Source organism: Epinephelus moara, chromosome 12 (genome assembly GCF_006386435.1).
Source record: "Epinephelus moara isolate mb chromosome 12, YSFRI_EMoa_1.0, whole genome shotgun sequence".
NCBI lineage: Eukaryota > Metazoa > Chordata > Actinopteri > Perciformes > Serranidae > Epinephelus > Epinephelus moara.
In genome coordinates, this window is record NC_065517.1 from 21,207,233 (window position 1) to 21,231,377 (window position 24,145).

The 24,145-nt window shown below is 40.2% G+C and overlaps 1 protein-coding gene across 1 annotated transcript in view; it reads left to right on the plus strand.

Moving 5' to 3' along the window:
* rngtt (RNA guanylyltransferase and 5'-phosphatase) overlaps positions 1-24,145 on the plus strand; it is a 144,865-nt gene that overhangs the window by 89,951 nt on the left and 30,769 nt on the right. The window contains exons 12-13 of the mRNA XM_050058235.1: positions 39-107; positions 22,613-22,713. Coding sequence (XP_049914192.1) covers positions 39-107; positions 22,613-22,713 — 170 coding nt within the window. The remainder of the gene's footprint in view (positions 1-38; positions 108-22,612; positions 22,714-24,145) is intronic.

Here is a 24,145-nt window from a genome sequence, read left to right on the forward strand (position 1 = left end):
GAATCTGTGTCCTCCTCTTTTTTATTCTTTTTCCTCAGCTACTTGAAGGCAGCTTCACGTCCCAGGTCAGCCACGAAGTCGACGGGCTTATCTTCCAGCCATGCGGGGTAAGCCTCCATCTATGTATGACAATCTGTCATTTTCAAAGCCGTAGCCTTGTTGCCACAGGTTGATTGTCAGACGAAGCTTTTTTTATTCCACCGGGCTCCTACATAAGAATCGGACAGCTTGTCACCGCGACACACCGTTTGTCACTCTCAGTCTTGCCCTGTGTTGTTGTAGAAAACCCCACTCCTACATGAATCCACATAAACACAGGGCTATCTGGGAGAAGCTGCACAGTAAAACAGACACATGGCAGTTTTCTGTTACGACGGAAACGGCCTTGGTAAGAATACCAATTTACTTGGTTGTTAGCGCAGCAGAAAATCACTTTTATCTGTGACGGTAATAGTATTCCTCCTTTCCTCTCCTGTGATGGACTCAGCTGCCCACATTCCACTGTGTAATATATTAAATATGCTATCGTGCACACATTATTAATGCAGGAGGAGGACAGGTAGGAATCTAGATTTTGAGATGCGGCATAAAGCTGCAGGTAGCTATGGTGCCTGCTGACTCTGCTGTTTGAGAAAAGAATCACATTTTTTGCTTATTATTTTCAGCTTTGACACATTGTTCTTCCACTATCAACTATGTTAAGCAACTGCATTGAAATTCTGTCTTTAACTCTATCGTGTGAAGCAGCCGCCTTATTTTACTTGCTTACTTACTTTGGGCAGTCTTATGTCTTTAATACACTGATGTACAAAATCTAACAATTAAGACCATTAGGAGGTTGCTTTTACTTAAATCATCAAGTTGTTTTAAACTAATTATAGGAAATGTTTTTTAATGGCTCAAAACAGATTAGAAAGTGCTTTACGGGGAAAAGATCAAAAACATATATAGTACAAAGACAAGAACGAGAGAACTGTGTAACAAAAGCAGCATCTAATTACAATTTCGCATTTCAATTTGTGAAAACATCCCAGGACTAGTATTACCTGGGGACCTCATGTGATTTGTAATAATTGCAGGCGTCTTCTGCGATCTGAATCCCTTGTGAATCTGCCTTATCCATGATTTGTCAAGTAAAAATTCCACGGCAAAGGTTGTGCGACGATATTAGACCCGTGCAAATCAGCATCTTGGTGATTTTGGGTCGTATTTTTTTTTACTTGTTTGTTTTCTCCACACCTCTTTCCTGCCTCTTGCGTGGTTGAGAATTATAGAGGCAGTGTTGGCGATTATAAAGAAACATTTTGACAGCATTTTTGGGTGCAGGAGGATTATCTCGCTGCACAGCATGGAGACCCATTTGCAGAAGAGCAACATCTCCAAAGATGATGTTCTGTTTGAGGATAACATTGTACATCACCGCTAGTGGTGCTGTGTGGTGTTTCTGTGTCGTGGAGAGCTGTGTGAGTGAAATACAGACTTCTCTTATTCTGTGCGAATGTGCCGCATGAAACACAGATGTGGGAGGCAATTTCTAAATCACAAGAGGTCCCCAGGTAATAGTAGTCCCGTGCGAATCGAGCTGTAGTTGAACATTACTGCACTCTAAAGACGTGTTATTTTGCATATTTTTCTCCAAGCTCACTGATGTTTTCTGCTGCAAGAGAATATCTCAAATATATACTGCCATTATTTTTTACACCAGAGTCTCTGATTTTACCTATTGGCACACCTTTGAGCAGACAGGGACATTTTCATAAAAGCAACAAAAGCAGCAAAATGTTTTTGCCTGGATTGAATCCAGCAGATTTGCATGACAAAGAACGGGGCAGCGCTCACGTATGGATAACAGGTGTTCGTGTTCTGCGTCTGGACACCTGCGTCTCGTTGGGTTTGACCCTGTATATGTTGGACATCTTTTCAGTCAACAGGGTAACAACAACTGCTGCTGAGGCGTGGTGCAGCGGCCTGTTGTTTCTCTGGCCACAGCCCGCTCAGAGATGTTATATCAGGTGGAATCACACCTGCTTAGGCTGTTTTTGGTTGGGCTCTGGTTTTAAGCACAGAATACATTTTGATCCACAGATAAAGCCATGTTGAAGTATTCTTGGGCAAGATACCGAACCCCAAATTGCTCCCAGAGGTTGTTCCATCTGTGTATGAGTGTGTGTAGCAGGTGTAGTAGCAGTAGTAGCAGGTGGCACCATGTATGGTGGCCTCGGCCACCAAAATATGTGTGTGAATGGGTGAATGTGACTAGTCAGACGACTAGAAAAGTGCTATACAAGTGCAGTCCAGTGACCATTAGAAAGTAACTGCTCATGATTTCTCCCTATCATTGATGATTACCAAGATTTCTAAAACCCTTTTAATATAGCTTATTTCCATGGGGAGGGAATAGGCAGGTGAAATTGCATTTATGAAGATTTCCCTGTAGAGAGTACCATATGGAGGCTCTGTTTCTCTCAGCGTAGCTTTGATTTAATATTGATTATGTAGATTTACATCAGAATTACAGCAGTAAACTATTAGTTCACTGTGCCTTTGATCAATGTAGTGAAATCAAATATTATGGGGCTCAAATAGCAAGCAAGCAGGGGTTCATAAAATGTCTCCGATGGTGACTAATATTAAAATTATAATAAGAAGAATGAGAATATTATTAATAATAATAAAGTTAATCAGGTTATGAAAACGTTTGTCACTGGTAAGAGACATAACGTCACTGGCCTTAAAAAATTGATTTGATAGTATTAACAGTTTCTTGATTACTGTAAGTATATTTACTCCATAGTCAATGGGTTGGATTGGAAGTTATCAGCTGTCACATTAGCACATAGGATAATTGTTAATTGTTTTAAAGCAAAAGATGACCAATAACATACCATAATCTTTGTCTAGGGATGCACAGATTTATGCACTGAACATCGATATTGCCAATATTCGCCTTGCTGACTTCCGTTGGCCTATCTGCAAATTAGATACAATTCATGGCAGTGGCCGATGTTTTATGTTCGCACAGGCCAAAAAGCAGGGCTGAAGATCACTGGTGTCCCGTCATCCCGCAGACAAATGTATTTAAGATGAACAAATATCTTCCCTTGGATGCCATCAGGACAAAAGGACGCCGCAAACTCACAAATGGCACGTCAACAGCTGCACGCTGTTTTTCCCTGATAATGCTACACTGTGAACATCAAATCTGTGCTGACACTGGCAGGAGGAGAGCTAGTTAACATTAGCTTTTAGCAGCCAGTGGGCGCAACAGCTAACAGAGGTTGCAATGAGTTACATTATGATGCGTTCAAGGACTGGACAAAGGCAAATTAAAATATTTACATGATGTATTCAACTGTAAAATGTACTTTTTGTTGAGAAACTTGAATAGATACAGTTATATGTTGTTCACAGTTTTCACAGCAATGTGAAATAGATATTAGAAATTGAACTATGATATATTATATAGTAGTAAAGCTTTTGAATCAGTTATTTTTTGTTTTTTTATATGAAATAAGGTTATTTTAAAGGTTGTTTCAGACATTTCTATGATTAAATGTGCTCATTCAAAGGTAGTGTAATGGAAGACTGAATGACTTTAAAACAGTTCAGTTATCTTTTATTATGTAGATTTCTTTACAAAGCAAAATTGGTATTGGCTATCGGCCAAATTGTCGATTTAAACATCAGTCTCAGCTCAGAATTTAGCACTTGGTGCATCTCTACCTATCCCTCTTGTTGTTCAGCATTTTTCGGCTTTTGCTCTTTGTGATTTGTGCAGTAATTATCATACAGTGTATAACTGTGGCAATAGCCAGCAGGTAACAACAGTTCTCAGGAGAGCTGGAAATTAAATTTGGAGGAGGCAAGTTTACACAGCTGCACTTTCTCTCCACCACAACATGAGCAGAGATGAATATGTCTCTCCGAGGCCGGTTAATTGATGTGCCACTGTCTTGATCAATATGTCAACGTAAATGTTTTATTTTCGCAGGTGCTTGCAATTCACGCCACTCTGTGCGGTTGCTCGTACAATGTAAGCCTTTCCCTCTCGCTTGTTTTCATAAATAATTGGACTTCGATTGTTTCGGAAAAAGTGATTGGTGTGTAGAGAAGAGGGGATGCTAATTAGATTTAGTTCTTATTTCCACAGTTGATTTCTAATTTATAAAACTCTAGGGGAAATATTGTACAGTTGGGTGGAAGAGGAATTAATTGGGGTGCAATCATTGGTTTCTCTTTTAGCTGCAAATTACACAAGGGGTGCTTGAGAGAATATTTTTAGGAGATTGTATTGAATTTCCAAATTATATACCACCCTGACCAGAAAATGGTTTTAGATTTAGAGCAGTGAGGTTGATGCAGCCCGCCATTGATTTATTGTCTTCTGTAGCCTCTGTGAATTTGATGGATAATGAACAACGGGGCTGAAGGAAAGTGTTGAAAGCACTGTGGCCCTCTGGGTGTGAAGATGTATGTGGCATTTATTGAACCGGCTGAGGAAATTGCAACAACATCATCCCCATCCCTGTCATGGATTAGAAATACACTTTTAACCAGGGTTGGTGATTTGTTTTGGCAGATGCTCTTTACAGTTTTTAAAATGATTTCTGTCAAACAAGCAGGAATAGAATCAGCGGGGACAATGTGCAAATGCTCTGTCGATACTGTATGGACAGGTTGTCGCTCAGACAACTCCATTCGGCTTGCAGGTGCCTTTTTTACACCCCTCTTTATAGAATTCTCGCCTCTGAATTGGTTGGAAGTCCTTTCACAGCTCTGCAAGGACGTGTATAGAATTACCATCATAGACAGAGATGTTCAATGCGTCCCATTAAAGCCGCCTGTGCTGAGTCTAATTCGCCAATCTGTGATCAAATCACCGTTCATTAAGATGTTTTTCAGCAGTTTCATGAATCTGACGGAAGGAAATCGCTCCAAACTCCTGAAGGTCAGCAGCTGGTTCCCGTCTGCACAGTCGCTCAAACAAATGGGCCGGGTCGGAAAAACTGGCAAGGCTAATGTGACTAAATGATTATGCAAATTGTCGGCCATCTGATGTGGCATTATACAAAAGAAGATATTATGCAACACTGTCTGGCTTTACTTCTTTTTTATTACAGCATCTACATTAGATAATTAAACGCCTTGTTTATGAGGCTTTTGGTTCTGTGAATCTGAAAGTCTAAAGTGTTTTAGACAACACAAACAAACAAACAGGATTGGGGAGTGAAACAACAGTAATTACTTAAAACCAGATTAGATTTATTCACATGCGTCTAACCACAGCCGGCTAATGAGAACAACAGTGTGACAGTGGCCTGGCTGCCGGCACAACAGCCTCTGCATGCACTTAACTATAGTAGCAGAGACTCATTTAAATGTTAATAACAACCCTTAACATCCATAGGCCTGGTGTTTTCAAGGTGACCGACTGCACTTGCTGTTTGTAGGTCTGCTTTAAAATAGTCTGTGCTTATGTATACCTGGTAGAAGTCCTCCTTCATAGCCCCTCAGCATCACCCTTTTATAAGACTCTTTAGAAATAATGGGAAGAGTCATCCTCAGAGTCCCTCTCCATTAAAGTGTTTCTCTTATGTTAATGTCCCCTATCATGAATTACCTTGACTTTACTGACTTGTGTCTGTACAAAGTTTGTCTCTCGAGAGGTGTTTTCACATACCTCTATTAAAGGGGGTGATGTCTGTGCAATCTGGGACTCAAATGTACGCAGGTAATACTCGCTCAGGGACGTCACCAATACAAAAGCCAATTGCTCAGTAATACAGGAAACACATCAATGGGGGATAGACTTCAACACATCGACAAAGAAACTGGAAACCTTCAGCGCAGAGCAGATTTGTCAATGCAGAGATCAGAGTTAGCATTAGCATAGTGGACATTTTGACAGCAAACATTAAAGAATGAATAGCTTTTAGATGTAAACTGGACCCTGGAGCTTCCTTCCACTATCTACCAAAAAACTATGGTAGCAGATATAACCTCCTGAGACCCTGTGTCGTCATACAAGGACATCACATTTTGGCTTTACTGGACCTTATATTTCATTCTTCTTAACTTAGACCTGTTGTCCTCGTTCGTGGACACTTTTTGTGCCATCTAGTGGTAGTAAGAGCACAATACACTAATCCATGTAAAACCAAGATGGCAGTCATCTCTGCCAAGTCAGTCTGTAGCTGATCCCGACACAGAAGTGGACAAGGTCCAAAACCTGATCACATTTTATGGTTGAAACTTGTTTATTGTTGATTAATGACATTTGTAGTTTGATATGGCAACGAAATTGACCAATTTTAGCAATTAGTAAGTACTCATTTGAAGACGTAAGGAATTTATCATCAGCTCGTTTGAGGACATTGAGACTATTATCGTCACGTTTGAGGATATAGGGACTTTATTATTGTTGACAGTGTTTAGTTTTTATACTCATCAGTCCCTACTGATCCCAAATAGCTAGGAGAAATTAAAAATGTGAACCAAACAAAAATTCCAGTCGGGAGGATAATTATGTTTCACAACAGGGTCCGACATTAACACCTGCCAACTGCCAAATTCAGGTATATTTTCTGTTAAGCAAGTATTTCTCAGAAGGTTATTTGCCACGCTGGTGGGTAAATGTTTGTACTGAAATAGAAATGCAATAAAAACTACGGGGAGGGTCTCCACTGCGTTTGGTGACATTTATGTGCGCACCGCTCTGCTCTCTGTGTCTGTCGCAGCAGAAGGGTTCATCACAGATGCACACACTTGCAGATTTATCTTAACAGCATGTCTACCGCGATACTGACCATCTCAAGTGTTTCTATTTCCACCGCACTTTTTCCTGTATGGGACATCATCTGATCCGCTAAACTATCTCTTGATGACAGTCTGCAAAGAAGAGGGTGATTGCAGAAGAGAGTAAGGAGTCTGACGAGGAGGCTTAAGTTGATCAACATCGTTTAGCATCGAATAGATTTACAAAACCTTCAGATTTACTTTTGATTGATCCTCAGGCATATTTAATAGCAAGAACTTTGGTAGAATTTTGAGATCAAGGCTTACTGAGTTGTATTCAGGCTTGAAATGATAAACCATCAATCAATATATTAAAATGATTTTGCTTCAGATTTTCCACTGGCCTCCTCTTTAAGATTGCATTCAATGAAATACCTTATTATCTCAATTAAATGTAGCCCACTGAATCGGCTGTATGTGTAACACAAGGCAATTTATTGTTTTAGCCGGTAAAAACATATGATAGACCGTTGAATTTTTCATCTACCATCTACTTCCTTGACCGGTGAGTAAAAAGACAAAACGCTAACACTGGGTCAGCCACCACCAGTTAGCCTACAAGCTAAAAAACAACATAAATAAGAGTGTTAACTACGTGCTAACTTCACTTGCCATTCTGATGTATCTGCTCGTCGCTGATTTTGGCACACAACAGACTCCTCATCTGAGTCTGGATCTGACTGAGGCTCAAGCGTGTGTCTCAGCGATCTCCAATCTCTCCGACGTTTCCGCTAACGCTAGCCATCTTGATGTGCACTGCTCTTTCACCAGTCAGCCTAGTGAAAGCAGCGCTGGAGAAAGCAGAGAGCGAAACCTAACGCAAGCACATTTCTCGCTGAGATAGAAATAGTAGATCTGCCTCCAGCCCCTTGTTGTTTTTTAAGTTTTATGTGGGAAAACCAAGTTAAACAAGTCCTCATCCAACTGTATATGTTTGCGTTTTAAAAAATGAATGCTAAAAAAGTCCGGTCCATGTTGCAGTGTTTAAATTTTATCTGCATGGTGCCATAATGGAAAACAGTAAATTCTGATAACGGAAAAGTTTTCTGTTTCTGCATCCAAACAGCCTGTACAATATAGTATATGCATGACTAAAAGATGTATGTAAAATAGTGTTGTCTTGTAACCCCATGTGGGAAATAAAAAATAAATGAATGAATGAATGTACAGCACCATAGTAAACAACACTGAAATGCTCGAGAAGTGTTTTCCAAGAGGTTATTAAATATTTACAGGGAAGAATTAAAGACATTGGCTGGAGGCAGATAAGGGGAAGAGGCGCATTGCTGCTGTTTGGCACTTTTTCTGTTGAGCTTTCTCTTTCTTTTTTTTTCCTTGTGAAAAGATTTTTAAAAAAGATTTGAAAAGGAAAAGGACAAAAGTTTGTGATAGTGAAATATATTTTCCCCCCTTATCTGTTTTGTCTACAGCACACACAGACAGTGAAACAGCAATAATGAGGCGTTCACAGATAGTGTGTCTGCAAACCGTCCACGTTTGTTGTTGTGGTGACCTTGCATATAAACATGAGTTTAGCATTGTGTTGTTTACTGAATTAATGCACTTCTTAACATTCATTTACTCTTTTTGACCTTTGGCTCAAGTCATTGGATTATTGATTGACACCAGGGCTGTTGTTTGAGACCCTCTTTGATATGCCAATCTGTAAATAAGCCGTTGTTTGTGAGAGATGCTGTGCTGTGGAAGCAAACATGTTGGGGTGTGGGGACATTCTTTATGCCACCCCCCAGAGTGACAGCTTGATGTTCTCCATGTGGAAGCACATTCGTCTTTCGGGCAGGTCCATTTTTTTCTTCTCTTCAGTAAGAAATAACGTTTAATTACTTAAATTTACACCAGTTCATTAATTATTAAAGAGCAGAGACTCTCTTCTTTGTAGTGGCTTTTGACAATGTTTCACATTGTCACACAGAGGTGTCGCCAACCAGGAAGTGACCACCTGCGCATAAGTCAGATTCATGGGACTCTCTGAAAACTCAGTGTTTCACCTGGATGGGTGTCGTTTTGCAGGACGCAGCAGTGTATGCCTGAGCTCAGTGAGTGTCTCAGTCAATATGTATATTTGGTTTTGCATCCATGGGCATCCATTGATGTAAGAGACTACATTGATATCAGAATACAGACCTCCCATCTGAGTAGATTTTTGTTGCTGGACATAATTTAGTCCAACCAAATGTCAATACGTTTTGGCACGATTTAGTGGTAGATATTTTCCAGTACGATGGTCAGTTAGAGAATTTATCAGCAGTCAGGTAGTCATCTAAGAATCTGCAGGGAAGTCTAGCATTAGTTTCAGTTGCAGCCTAGCCATCAAAGAGCAAAAATCCAAGTGTGTCTTCGTAAATCAACGAAAAATCATCTGTGTTTGAAGTTACAGTGAAGTGGGAAGTCACCTGTAGCTTTCATCTTTGGTTAAGGAAAAGATTAGGTTTAGGAATGCACCGATATGGATTTTTTTCAACTGATACCGATAACCGATAAGTAACTGCTTCTCATGGCCGATAACTGATAAGATAACCGATAATTTCACATTTTTGTATTTTAAAAAGAAGTGTAAAACCTATAGTTTATGTACACCTGAGGGTAAAAAAGGCTGAAAGCAGTCTAGCTTCGCATTATCTGCTATAATTTTAAATATTGGATAAATGCATAATTATAAAAATGTCCCATTATCCGCTGATAATTTATTGGCCCGATATTTATCGTGCATCCCTAATTAGGTTAATTAACAACTTTTTGGGTTACCGTTACGCTACCTCACCAAGAAAGTGAAGACATGACCCACTGAGACCCGATGAGAATGTGCATCAGTCACAACACTCGTTGGGATGGAAGGCCTCGCCCCTGGGTGAAATACCAAGTTGGTAGGGAGTCCTATTTTCTGGTAGGTCTGCGTGTGTTGACTTCAATACTGACATTATTAAGGGGATTTAGCATCTGGCAGAAATTGGCCTTACTCGTGACATGCCCACCAGCCTCAACTTTACCCTGAGTTTAATGGTAATCAAAGGTTTGCATACTAACAAGATGAACTAAGGTGATGAACATGGTAAACATTTTACCCACTAAACTTCAGCATGTTTTCATTGTTATAGAGCTGCTAGCATGAGTCTAGACTCTTGGGGGCAAAGTCACAAAAGGATTGCGCAGCTTTTGCATCTGCTAAAGCTGCACCTTCCTGGAAAGCTATGACATGATACCAAAAGCAGATACCTTAGGTCTTCTAGTTATATACCATACCTGGTGTCATATCAGTAGCCTCACTCCACCTTCAAACCCCTGCTACAGCCTCTTGAAGACAGTAATGCCAAGACTGTCGGCGGTCCCACAGGTTCAGTAGGGTTGAATTGTTTTATCACCAACACATCTTCCAACCATTACTGTGTGCATGGGGCCAATAACACTGCCTCACATTGTGATTGTTTTCCAAAGTCATTGATTTTTTAGATCTCTAAAGCAACCAGTGCAATGTTAATCTCTTCTTCTGTGAATGGGATTAGGCTCTGGGTTAATCTCAGCAGGGTCTCGCTGCTGTGAACGTCCATTAATATTAGCACAAAGGTTGCCACTGCGGCAGCCTGCAGTCACAGGGTGTGTTATCTCACCCAACACATGGTGTCCTTGGAATATGTTTTCTTTGTTTCGGGCACATTGAAAAGATTTTGAATTTATAACAGTACCATTGCCACAGATGGTAGAATTTCTTATGGGAGAGCACTCCAGATGGTGATCTCTGTACAAGGAATACAAAGAAGCATTTTTCTCCTCTCTACACTTTCTTTTTTTTTTTTTAAATCTCAAATCATTTCAGCTTCACTTAGAAAACCAAGTCAGTACAGAAGGTGTGATTCACATCAGGTTGGACCCAGTGAAGCTTTTGAATCATATTGTGAGAGATGATCCGAGACAGATATGTGAGTTTAGGAGGTCATATCATCTGCGATTGTGCACGGCATGTGTTTCATGAATCAGTGTAATCATTTTATCTGAGCTTTGCTTTTCTCTGCTGTATCTGTGTCACAACTGCAGACCAAGATTTACTCTTTTACTCCACCGTCCCTGTATTCCTCAACCTTGTTTATTCCAAGACTAATCTTTTATGTCACTGCACCATTTTTGCACATTCACACCAAAACCGCGCCAAAACACACACACACACACACACACACACACACACACACACACATGATGTTACTCTCAAGAAGCGGGCCAGTGTGTCTGAGCTGTAACAGAGGGAGCTTTTCTCTGGGGAACAGATTTATTGGACTTGTCCAGCCTTTAGTCTGCAATCTGCAGCACGCTTAAACAATGAGTCTGCCTTGGAGCAAAAAGCTGTTATTGAAATGAGACTTTGAAAAAACACTAATCAAAGGACTTATCTCGAAGCAAACCCTCAAGCAGGCTGCTTTTTTTTCTTCAATAGAATTACACTTTAAACATTTATTAAGCTTTACTATCATCTGTTATATTCACTGCATCTGTGTTTACGACGTGCTCATTTAAAGACAATCAGCCTTTTGATATTAAGCTGACACTCAAGTGTTTATGAATAATTGCGCTGCAGATATTGCCCCAGTTTGTTGTTAGTGTGTGTGTCGTGTCATTGCCGATTCATTCACTCAAAACTAAAACTGCTCTTTAAGTGTTTGCGTGTAATAGCTATGATTTATCTCTTATTCATTTACAGCAAAAGTCAAAACAGTAATGAGAGGGCGGTAAAATATTTAGATCCTTGTCAAGGCAATTTAATCTCAGAAACTCCAGAGCAAATTGTGTTAATGCCAACTTTCAGCTGCAGTATGTCATTATTGCAAGTGTTAGAAAATCAAGAGCAGATATTAAACATTATATGAACAGCATTCATCATAGACACAGTGATGCATCTGATTCTCAATTTAATCCTTTGGCCATGTCAGCATCACGGCAGTGTGCGTAGAGTTGTCAGTCATCACTTTGGTCCAGACCAAAATATCTTGATTGAATGAAATTTTGTACAGACATTCATGGCTCCCAGAGGATGAACCCTACTGACTTTGTTGATCCCCTACTATGGTTGTGCCATGTGTATCTTGTGTATACTTTGTGTATGTTTTTAGTAGTCCTGCAATAGGTTGGGTACCTAGTGGGTGACCTACAAAAAAGGTTCCTCACAGGTGGTTTTGTGTCTTAATTTTATTTCAAGATTTTGTTTTGGGTGGGGGGAAAAAGAACATGCCGGTCATGCGGGTTTTTGATTCAGAGTAAATGTTAATTTAACTTAACGTTTTGACGTTTTAATCCTGTGACTGCTGTCTTTGTTTGTCAGCTCTGTCGTTCAGAGAATACTCACATTTAAGATGCTGGAATTAGTTTTTGTTGAGTTGTTGAGTTTTTGCTTCTTTTTTTTCTTAACAAATTATTTAAACATTTATATCAAATTGATTTGCAATTATTCTAATAGTAAGGTAATAGTAATAGTAATAGTAATAGTTGACAACTAATTGATTAATCATTGCTGCTTTATACTGTATAGTGCTAAGAGTTGTGGATCTAAATTTTAATATTCTGGTTGAGTGTTTTCTTCCCCCTACTTGAAGGAGAAGTAAAAATAACAAATCTCAGACCTAAAGCCATTCAATAGCTTGTCACATTAATTTAATTTATGAAATGAACGTAAGACAGAAAACTGGGGTACGGTCACTTCCATGCAAAAATCAGCATTCATCAATGTGAACGTAAGGGTAGGCTACAATCAAATCTCATGTCAGGTCTCAAATCGTGTACACAAGTTTGAGTCAGTGTAAAGCATAGTAAATCTGGCTGAGGTGGAGAATTGTTATTAGACCATATTCTGACTGACATCAAGTATTAACAGCCGCATATTATTCACTTAAAGATGTATAGTGGCCGTATAGACATGTGCTCTCTATCACAGCTGGCAGTTGCCTGGCTCTTTGGGACTGGCTCCAGGTTGACTGAAGGGTGAACACAGCTCGTGCCTGGCTCTATCTAAAACTGATCTGTTTTTAAACACAGACAAATCAAAGCATGCTTATATAATTTATCATAAAACAACTAAATAAACCCTGCAACAGTGTAATTATTTAAATATTAGTTGCCTAGGTGATGAAATGTTTTACCAGTGTCTTTCCTGTTATGCCCGAAATGGAAGCAGACCCAATACGCAAGGCCATGTGCTCCTCGGTCTGGGTCAGCAATAACCTTTTATATGAATATTATGACAGTATTAATAGTTTATAATATATAGCCTATATTAATGACACATGTAGGCCATAGGTTGGTACATATCATGGATGTATAAAGGAAATATTCCAACCTTGAGTTCGACAGTCCACCGCAACACTGTTTACCACAGCAGTGATTTTCTTCTATATGGTATTTTTCCGACTTCCTTTGATGAAACTTTTCAGACTGCCAGATAGAACCAGTTGGTTAAACTGGACCTGGGACGTCCGTGTTTCCATTTCCAGCTTAGAGAAGTTTCTCTGCTTGGCTGTATTATGTCTCTCCATGTTGTAAACTCTTGTAGTGAGGCCTCTAAACTGAGAATATATTGGGCTGGAATAGGTCAGATCTGGGCTGGTTTGTAAGATAGATTGATAAATGAGGGCCACTGTATGTTTGCTGTTATCTCCCTGGACTTTATTAGTTCGGCCCCCCTGCCCACAGGTTATTTCCCAGTATTGACTTCAAGCAAAGGCTACACCTGGTCTTACCAATCGCAGCAAACAAACAGTAGCATCCCTAACACTGCTGTCTGATAACCTGTCAAGCACCTGCACCTTTAAAGAATAATGCATGGCTGTTCTGCCTTTTCATTTATGAGCTCCAGGCTTTTTTAATGTACAGTTCATGCTTGGACAAACATTGTTGGTGTGTTTCCTGTGTTGAGTTTCTTGCCAATTTGGACTGTTTTGATTATGCAGTTGCTTGTGGAAGTTATAAAGTCTTAGGTGGCAGTTTTGTGGACTACTTTGAGTTTTTATCTTTGTCACCAAAAAAGGTTGAGTTGAAATAGAAACAGAAACAGAAAACTGCAAAGTCAGCCGAGCAGCGCTTGCACAGCTGTACTGCTGGTGATGCCTGCAGTCACCTCATGCTGGTATTTTTGAAAGCTGGCACAATTTGTGAGAGTTTGTTATGTTCAGAATCCTTTAACAAGAGATAAGAAGATGGGAGTCCAGGAAACAGAGGTAAGGAGCAATCAAATACAGGTTACAGAGAGAGCTGCAGGTTAGAATGAGTAAATGGAGAACAGGATAGAGAAGAGTGACCAGCCGTCAGTAAATCCTGTAATTGTAAGCTCTGTAATCAGCTCATTCTTATTACAAAAATACACATTTTTTCACTTATTCAAAAGTTCTCACAACTTTTTGCCGAAAAAAATAGACCCACTGAAAACTCCATTTATACATTCTTAAACATTACCACTAAAAAAGTTCAGTGCAGGCGCACAGTATTGGGAAGAGGGATTAGATCTTCCTGGATCAATAACTCAAAAAGGAAACACAAATGGCGCTCTTTTCCAACTGAGACAACAGGCTACATTTCAAACAAGCTGTCCTCCAAGCTGGACATATAATGTTGCCGTCTGTGTGCAGCCTGCTGTGAGACGAGTATGAAAGTGCAACACTGATAAGAGATTCTATAAAGATAGTCAACTTGATTATAACGTGTATTGTCTCCAAAATCTCTTCACATATCAGTGGTGTCATGTTGGTTATACCACATGCGCGAATTTCGACAGGGTAGTGTTGTCTCAAACCAAACACTGCCGTTGTGCACTTACCGGAAATGACGACCGCAGCTGTTAGCTAGTTAGCAAACTAGCATTAGCATTCACGTTATCGGGGTACCAAATAATTACAGACTGCTAAATTAACCCAATAAACATACCGCTGGCTTATATCCGACAACATTATAGCGGTGCTTAGTGCAAAAAACACATGTATTATACAATGTAGCGACGTTCGCAGTTGCACAGTCCTCGGCCACCATTTCCAGTTTGAAAAGTGGTCCCTCCCCTTCCACTACGTAGCCAAGATGGCGACCATTGAGTGCGAGAAGGGTCCATAGTTATACATCCAACTTCTTTACCGTTTTGAGTGCACCTTCCGGGTACTCATAGTGCACTGCATTTGCTAAAAGCACCAGCATTGATAAAAGAACATAAATCTTGTGACACTCGCAAGGTGCTGCTAGTTGCCATGCAACCAATAACAAGATGACATCTCTGACCTGACAGACACTTGTTAGAGGGGTACAGTTTGACATAGTAACCGAGAAGGGCGAGCAGAGTATTAACTTAAAGTCAAATTGAAGTGGACCTTGGATAATTAAAATGTAATGAACCCATTTCATATCATGTTCAGGGGCCAAATAAATGTTTCTTAGGGCTGCCATTGGCCCACTGACTGCAATTTGAGGAAGTATGCTTTAAATTAACAACTTCTTCAAAGGTCTAAAATTTTAAATCACTTAAGTTCTCTGTAGTTTTAAGGGTTTTTTAGACCCTCAAACCATATGTGTGGTGGCTGTTAAGTTATTCATTACCAGAAAGATGTTCTCGCATATTTTCAAAGACGTTCAAGTAATTGATTTGTTTTTTACAGTAATTACAGTCATTTGTTTTGGCATTTATGCTCCACTTTTGTTTTTAATGGAAGAGGCCACCTTTGCTTTCACACTGTGCATCTCCCTCAGTCTGAGAGTCATAACCTCTGAATTTCTAACCTGAAACAGCAGGCAATTTATATGCAATAGAACATCATTACATGAAAATGATTTTGATAGATGGGAGATGTGTTCTTGAATGCAAGGCCGGGTTTGAAGGTCTGTTTTTGTGCTTCGGCAATAAAGCCCTTATTTTGTATGTGCAGTCACTTATTGACAAGGATAACAATGGTGATGAAGGCGGGAGTGCAACCGGCAGCACTTTTTCATTTAGGAATGAATTTGAAGGTTTATTGTTTATTTAATCTGCAGACTGATTGGGTTTTCATGGGGTTGTTGCCATAGTTCTGCTGGCTTGGTTTAAGCAAATTTCACTTTGGTTAAAAATGTAGCACACACATTTTCGGAAGCCTCGACAGCCCCCCAGGCCAGTGGATTTTCTGGGGCTCACTATTCATTCCCTAGTAGAGGTTTTCATGTACTGTTATTGTTTTAGCACAGTGAAGACAAACAGCTTAAGCTTTTAGGAAGTTGGTACTGTGTGTCTTTTTCTTTTATTTAGCTAAATTATGAAGTCATTACATCAACAATTTTAGAAGACTCAATCACTAGACGGGGCAGCTATGGCTCAGGAGGTAAAGCAGGTCGTCCTTTAATCAAGGTTTGATCCCTGGCTCTTCATGAGCAAGGTCTGTCAGGCCCAAAGTGTCAGGGCCCCCTTTGGCCTCCACCTGCAAAATGTCAGATTAACACATACCAACCATGACCAGTAAAATTTAAAATTGCTAGAAAGGAAAAAAAGCCGTGGAAACGCAAGGGGCTAGGTACCATGTCTGAAGGGTTACTTTTGATTCCAATGGTACCATACCGAAAGTGTTTGGTGCAAACGGAGTGAAAGTGACCTAAGAAGACACAAAATTACCTTAAAGAGAAACAAAACAACCACAAAGAGACACAACACAACTACAAAGAGACATAATACGGTAACAAAAAGGGACAAAACCACTTCAAATTTAGCATTTTTGCTCCTACGCAGTAGAGGTGCTGGAGCCTCCTGCATGTCTTGGCTCAGGGGCCCATGGTCTTACAATCCATGTCAATTATTGAAGTGTCCTTCAGCAAGACACTGAACCTCATGTTGATTGCTGGGCTGGCAGGCACCTTGCATGGCAGCTCCGATACTGTTGGTGTATAAATGTGTGTGAATGGGTGAATGAGAAGCAAATTGTAAAGTGCTTTGTCCCATAACGTAGAAAGGCGCTACGTAAATGCAGTCAATTTACCATTTAGATGCACATATACATTTCATTTTGCATCAGAGCTACATAAGAGGACTGAGTCTTTTCACAAGAGGTTATTTTGATGCCTGAGCAGCATAGCATAACTAACTGCATTGAAGAATGTTCCTTTCCACACCCACGTTTCCAGAAGAAAAGATGTACTCTGTCGAGGTTCTTCAAAAGAGACATGCCCTCTCTTCCTGCTCTCTAGCTAACTGCGGTGAATAGCCTTTGTGGAGTGTGTTAGTTTCAAAGGCACATGAAGGCCGCCTCCCACACGGAGAGCCCTGCCGCAGACAAAGCTGAAGGACGCCCCACACTCATGTTCCCTTCACTTTACACCTAAAACGACAATGTCAACCTGCCCTTGATTCAGCCAGTTTATAAATGAGAATCTGCCATGAGGACGTTGCCGTCGGTATATGATTTTATTTTCATAATGATGCCCACGCGGTGCATTATATTTAAGTCCAACTGAAGTTAAGTTAGTTATCACTTTTTTATGTTTTTAATTTATTTAAATAGTTTTTTATTATCAAAAGGAATAAAAAGGTGTTTTTGGGACATATCAGAAATGCTCACTTTTGTCTCATCCAGCTGGAGGCGCATGTTGATGTCTATGCTTGATTGACAGCAGCTGGCAGGGTCAGTGTCAGTGTCAGTGTCAGCCTGTGTGCTGTAGCCTTCATGTCGGGGACAGACAGTGTGTTAGTCATGTTAAAGAGAAAGGACCACATAAGCATCTAACCCGAACAAATTGACATTTACAGGTATGTTTATTAGCCATCTAGCCTTCAAATTGAGCAGTGCACCTCACCCCGCTGAATGTTGGTCATTCATTCAACCAGTTAAGTCACAGGTTCAGACAAGTGTTCATGTTTGTAACTTAGACAAGAAGGAGACTTTAACAGGAAAGCTAATGTGGGCTGTTCAGAGTCTGTGGCTCTTGTGTTGTGTAGCAGGCTGCTGTCTGGCTCGGTGTGACTGGCTGCTCTGCTTTAGTTAAAGCAAAGTATTTATAGAGTTACAGTATTTATGACTTAGGCTAAAAAACTAAAGCACTTGGTTAGGGACAGGTCACTGCCATTAGTGAAAAATAGCAATAATAATAATAATAATAATTGTAGAAATGAAACAGTCTGTAAACTCTGGTCTCGAACCTGAAAGTTAAATATACTATATACCCACAATTCCCACCAGTACTCCCACAAGGCCTCATTATGCTTCAAACAAAGTGCTTACTGGGTCATCTAACAGCATCTGAAACCACATTTCCAGCCTCAGAAATTGTCAAGGGGCTTCCTCCAATTTTTTTTTTACCATGAACTCTGTCAAGGAGATACAGTTCAAACATGTACACAATTATCCCCATTTGTTTGCATCATTGTGTGGTGACCACAAACTGCATAAAATCATAGACACCATGGCATGCCCTTTGGTTTGTGTACTCTTGTTTTGAAGCCCCAAGTTTTGCATTTTGGCTGTCACCATATTTGGAGCTAGAAGTGACCATATTTGGACGAGAGAGTAGAGCTAACCCTAACACTAGCTGCTAGCTTGGTTAGCACTGTGCACGTTTAGTCTGTGGTCAACTTTGACAATGCTAATGCTAATTTTTGCTTGCAAAAAAAAAAAAGGCTTAAATCATTACACAAAATGTACTTACCAGAAAAACTGAACATCCGACTTCTTAGAGTGTCTTTTAGTACGACCAAATGCTGAACAAGACTTTTTTAGGTCTTTAAAATGTTGCAATAAACTTTCACGAACTGGAAACACACTGAAATAGTGACAGCTACAGCTACACTCACACCAGGTTTATGTTACCTGACTATTGTTGTCGCTGTGGTTGCAACTTTTCAATGGAATGCACCTACCTGTCACACAAAGCGACCATGCCCGTAGCAGCTGGAGGCGCCTTTTTTAAATTGTTTTCAATGAGAATGAAGCTTTATGCTCATTGTTTTTGCATTGCAACGTGACTCCCGTTTCTGTGCTCTAAGCACCTGGTGTTTTTGCTGGAGTGCCCTGAACTCCTCGAGTTGAAAAAACTTCAACCCAAAGCAGAAAAATGCGTCATCTCTTTTTCCTCATTTTTCATCCCAATCAGATGATTTGCGAGGTGGGTCTTCTGTGGTGGTCACAAGTTTACAGTTGGTAAACTTGTTGGAGAAACTTGTGGTAGCAGTTGCTGGATACCCAAAGCTATATGGCCCGACGATAGACAGTAGGTTGTCAAACTGCCCCGAGTAATCCTAAAATATGCCTGGAAACGGCCATTATCGAGGCGAAGCTCCTGGACCAACTGGTGGTACTCCCCTTGATCCACCCTCTTTTTTAGGGTCTTATGTACCCACACAGATCTCCGTTTCCCTGTGCCCAACAAACTATTTACTGACAGCGTCTCATCGTTAGCCAGAGCTAAAGCGAGTACCCTCTGCCTCAACATTTTGATTTACATGGAAAGGGTAGAATAAGGAGGTGAGTCCGTGGTTGCCTGGCAGCAATAAAAAGGCACAGCCATTTTCCTCTTCTTTTTTTTTTTCCTAGTGGCATTTGACAAAAAAAAGGCAGTGCGGCGCACCTCAAAACGCCTTAATTATGCATTGCCATAAGCCTTACTAAAATTTAAATGGGTGAGTTATATAAGTATTCACGTCCATACAGTTGTCATGAATGGAGAAATAAGCCATTGAGACCAAAACCGTATTTTGCACTAGGCTGTAAACATGTTTATTTCTGCTGTAAAATTGGGCATTTTAACATGGATGTCTATGGGGATTTACTCGCTTCTGGAGCCAAGTGGGGCGGAGGAACTGCAGTTTTTGGCACTTCTGTGTTGGCTTCATTTTTCAGCCCCGGAGGCTGAAGACTGAGTTCTTGGAGAAACATCAGGGAAGCATTGTGATGCAGTCTGGAGGGAGGCTGTAGTGGCTTTCTGCTCCACCTTGGAGTGTGGTCAAGTATAAACACTTGTACAACCTACTTGGTTTCAAGCATACCAAACCCATTACTTTCCACCATGGCACAGAACTTTGACATCAGAAGTGAACTGTGTGCTGTAGAATCATACAACACCAGTATAATTTCTTGGGTTACTGGGCTTGACCCTGAAGTGTTAGTAAACCATTAGAAAACTTGTCAGCCTGCAAGATTTCCCTGCTATTCAGCAAGTCCAGCAGCTTGCCAAACCCAGGCACCAGTGCATTTGTGGAGGAGTAGGGTAGTTTCTGATGACAAGTAGTGGTGCTTTTCTTTTTTCCCATGATGATTTAAAGTTTTCCTTTAAAGTCTTGCCATAGGATCATACGTGGGTGGATCCAGGAACCCCTTATTTGATCATGTGCTGTGACGGCGCACGTTCTCCAGAGGAATCCTGTCTGTTTTTCCACACATTTCCCTGGAGTAGACTTCTGTTACCGGGCAACCTGACAGTGACGGAGTCTGGTCATCTGTTCCCGCCTCCACCCGTCATGCCTTTACATTTCTCATGTTCCAGTGCTCTTGTTTCATGTACTCCTAAATGTCAGCCACGCATAAATAATCAAAGCGATGGAGGGAAGCATGTTGTTTGGTTATGTGTCATATGTTGCTGCACATTGAAACAGTAGTGATGTGAAACATGTAATCATGTTGAATCATAATTTGTCAGCCCGTAATGTATCTATACGTGTATTCTTGTGCTCCCAACATGCAATTTTCTACTAATCATTTTTCATTTCAAATGTGGAGTAAATGATTTAATAGGCTGTCTTTTTGTTTGCACTTCCTTGATGTTTTTGATACCCAGGGACTAATTACTGACATAAGATCAAATCAGTTCCACGACTTACTGCTCCAGATAGTTGGATACTAGCAGTGCATCATAATGGAGCCTAATTTGTTCAAGGGTTTTCAGCTCATTAACTGTGACTGTTGCCTCAAAACTCACAAATTACTCAACCATTAAGTCTGCAGCACTATTGGTTGACTGCTGCTGCTGGAAACCACAGTGTCACTCTTGGTCCATGAAAGAGGGTCTAGCTGCAGAGCTCCAGGCTTGGGTCCACATTCTCCATCTGACCCTTTACAGTCGTGAGCTCAGAGAAAGAGAAAATTGTGTACATGTGCCAGAGATGTTTTCAGGATACAGTGTTTGAATAAGCCACACGGCCTACTCCAGCAACACCAAGGTCAAATGTACAACCTAATATTTCAATGTAAGTTGAAAGTAGCCATTCTAATGTGGTTAGCAAAGCAACTTAATTTCAGCCTACATAAAAGGGCCTCATTCACCAGTATCTTTCAAAGTTTGCTCTTAAATTCTTTTCTTAAGAAAGGTCATAAGAAAAGTCTGTCAGATTCATGACGTGCTCTTTAAAAGCAGAATTGTTTGCACCTGTGTTCTTACCATGATGAATCCCATTGTCCTCGTAAGTTGACAGCATGTGCCAGTTGATCCAAATTTGCATAGATAAACGCTCCACAAATCGCCATAATAGGGCATGAGACTGCAGGGTGGTGTGCACACACAGAAACTGATGAAGAAGAAGTTGAGAGAATTAAGTCAAATGCTCAACCAGAAGTCTAAACAGGGTGAAGCACCCAACTCCAGATATTAAAAAAATACATAAATCTGTTTTTAAAAGGATGTAATCTACCTCTACAGAAAGTGAATGCCAAACGAGCTGTTATATCTAGTAGCGCCAGGAGTGGATAAAAAATCACAAAAAAAGATGCATGGAATGCTGAAAATATGCTTTAATCAACCACCTGAACTGCAAACTTAATGCAGTATAGAAACACAATTTTTAGGAAAAGAGGAAAGAGATGAGCATCACGACGCTGTCCACAGTTTGTCCCGCCCATGATATTTTGATAATCTAAATAATTATTAAAAATACTATAAATTATAAAAATATAATTGTAATTTAAACCCTGTAATATTTTACAGCTGTAGAAATGAAGACAACGAAGTAATCAGTTATTTTACACAAACACGTTAGCATAAAACGTGTGTTAAAGTTCTCTTGAGTGTGCGTAGATTCGGTTCTTACCTAAGAATGAATCCCAAACAAGAAAACATTAGTGTTTGACAAAATCTTCGTGAAAACTGTGTTAGTGGTTTGTTTCCAAACACTTGGTGAACGGGGCCATTAGCATAGCTAGCTGATAGTTTAGCTTAGTACAAGTTATTTGCGGCTTAATGTTAAGTTTCCAAACTTTATATGCTTCAGTTCAATCAAAATGTCAGGTTGTATATTAAACCTTGGTGTTATTGGTGGGTGTGTGGCTTATTCAAACTAATGAACATGTGTTGTCGTATCCTGATTATCATATCCAAAACCTACACTTATTCATTAACGATAAGCACAACAAACAATATGTAACCTAAATGTGAATCTAAATGTCATCAGTCAGCTTATAAAAGGCCTACCCACAATTCAAATCGGATCAAAAAAAATAATTTTCCATCAACTGCCTTACACATTTTTATCCAAAATAAGGTTCCATGGTGGTTCATCTGAAGGGGAGGGAATTCTCTTCTCCATATATTGGCATGGCAGTGATTCAGTGTATTAAATATGTGCTCAGTGGGCTACTTTATTTATTGAACATAAGCGGGACAAGACAATATGCTTTGTAATGTAATACAGTGGCATGTAACTGTTATTTATTGATAGTAAGAATGGAAAAACCTGATTTTCCAACTTAATACACATGGGTTCTAGTGATGGAGGGTGGGCGCCTAGAGCCTGGAGCTCTGCAGCGGGATCCAGTTGCCATGAAAGCAGCTTTAATGTGTTTATCCCCAACAGATCTTCTGTATGATTAATTTTCTGGGGTTTTCTTGTCTCCTGCAGAGATACAAGGCCGGCAGGTGTGACGACATCCTCAAGTGGAAGCCCCCCAACCTCAACTCCGTGGACTTTCGCCTCAAGATCACCAAAGTCGGAGGAGAAGGGTAAGTCACTGTTGCCAAGGAAACACTCTGCCTGATGAGTCTGATTGCACCTATCATTTTGTGACACACTGGAGTACTTCACACACACACACACACACACGCACGCACGCACGCACGCACACACACACACACACACACACACGCACACACACACATGTACAGTTGCTATGTGTGTTGGCGTCAAAGGCAGTGCTTTAATCTTTTTCTTTACCATCCAATCTTATCTCACATTTCCATCTCTCCCTGGGGATCAATTCCTGTTTCGTTCATTTCCATCATCACCTACATGCGCCTTCGTCTCTAGTCCCAGAAATTTCGTAATTGCTGTACAGTATGTGGCTATACGTGCAATGAAAAACACTCCTGCCATTCCTCTTTTTCTCTCATTTCATGTTTGTCATCCTCTGCAACATAAATTATTCAGAAACACTGGTGCTCATCGTAACCCTCATCCCTGTAAACATTAGGGCTCTGATGGGAAAAAAACAAACAAAAAGAAAACAATTCTACAACTATAAAAGACAATCAATTCCTGGAGGTCATTACAGCCTGTGGTGGGTATTTCTTATACGAAATAGGAACTAGTAACACTGGTAGTCTAAAAATCTAATGGATTAGGTTATGAGGAGAAAATCTATTTTCGTTTTTTTAGCCCTGCTGGTGTAGTGGCTCTGGGAGAGGAGATGGACAAAGGACTAACATATCTCAAAAACTGTTGAAAGGATTACAAAGTAGGGGTGGGTGATATGGCTCTAAAATAATTTCACAATATTTCAGGGTATTTTCGTGATAATTATATTCTGAAATATTATTAAAAGCTAAGCAAAAATTATCTCTCATTCGTTAGTTTGTAAACAACAGCAGTAAGTCAGAGTGAGATTCAGATTCTGTATACAATATTAATAGTTCAACAAAAAAAAATCTACCTCAAATTACACATTTAAACAGCTCCCAGATACAAATCATGTATCCTGGGATCTAAATATATAAATCAACAGGTGATGTAAATGATGGAGATGTTTTTTTTTTCCATCTGGACCTTTATGCGCTGCCATTTCTCCTCTAATCATCACGCTGTAACCTGTGACAGGCTGTTATGATACCAGAACTATCACACATTCACATATATGTGCGAGTGTCACGTAGGCTTACATTACCAAAGGTTTATGACAAAATCACTTCAGGACACTGACTCCCGTGTACGCAAGGTGAGAAAGGAGAGGGAGAGACACTGCGCTGCTGCCGGAGGAGGCGCTGAATGAGTTCCCTATGTCGGGAGCATAACTCACAGTAATTCGCTAAAAGAGTCTGAGAAGTCCAGGGCTGTTCATTAAGCATTCGGGACACTACAGTTTATTCCACACTAAAGAAGCTGCTCCTCTTCTCGGAACCACAGCAGAGTCTGTCATAATTTCACTTTCAGCCATGTTTT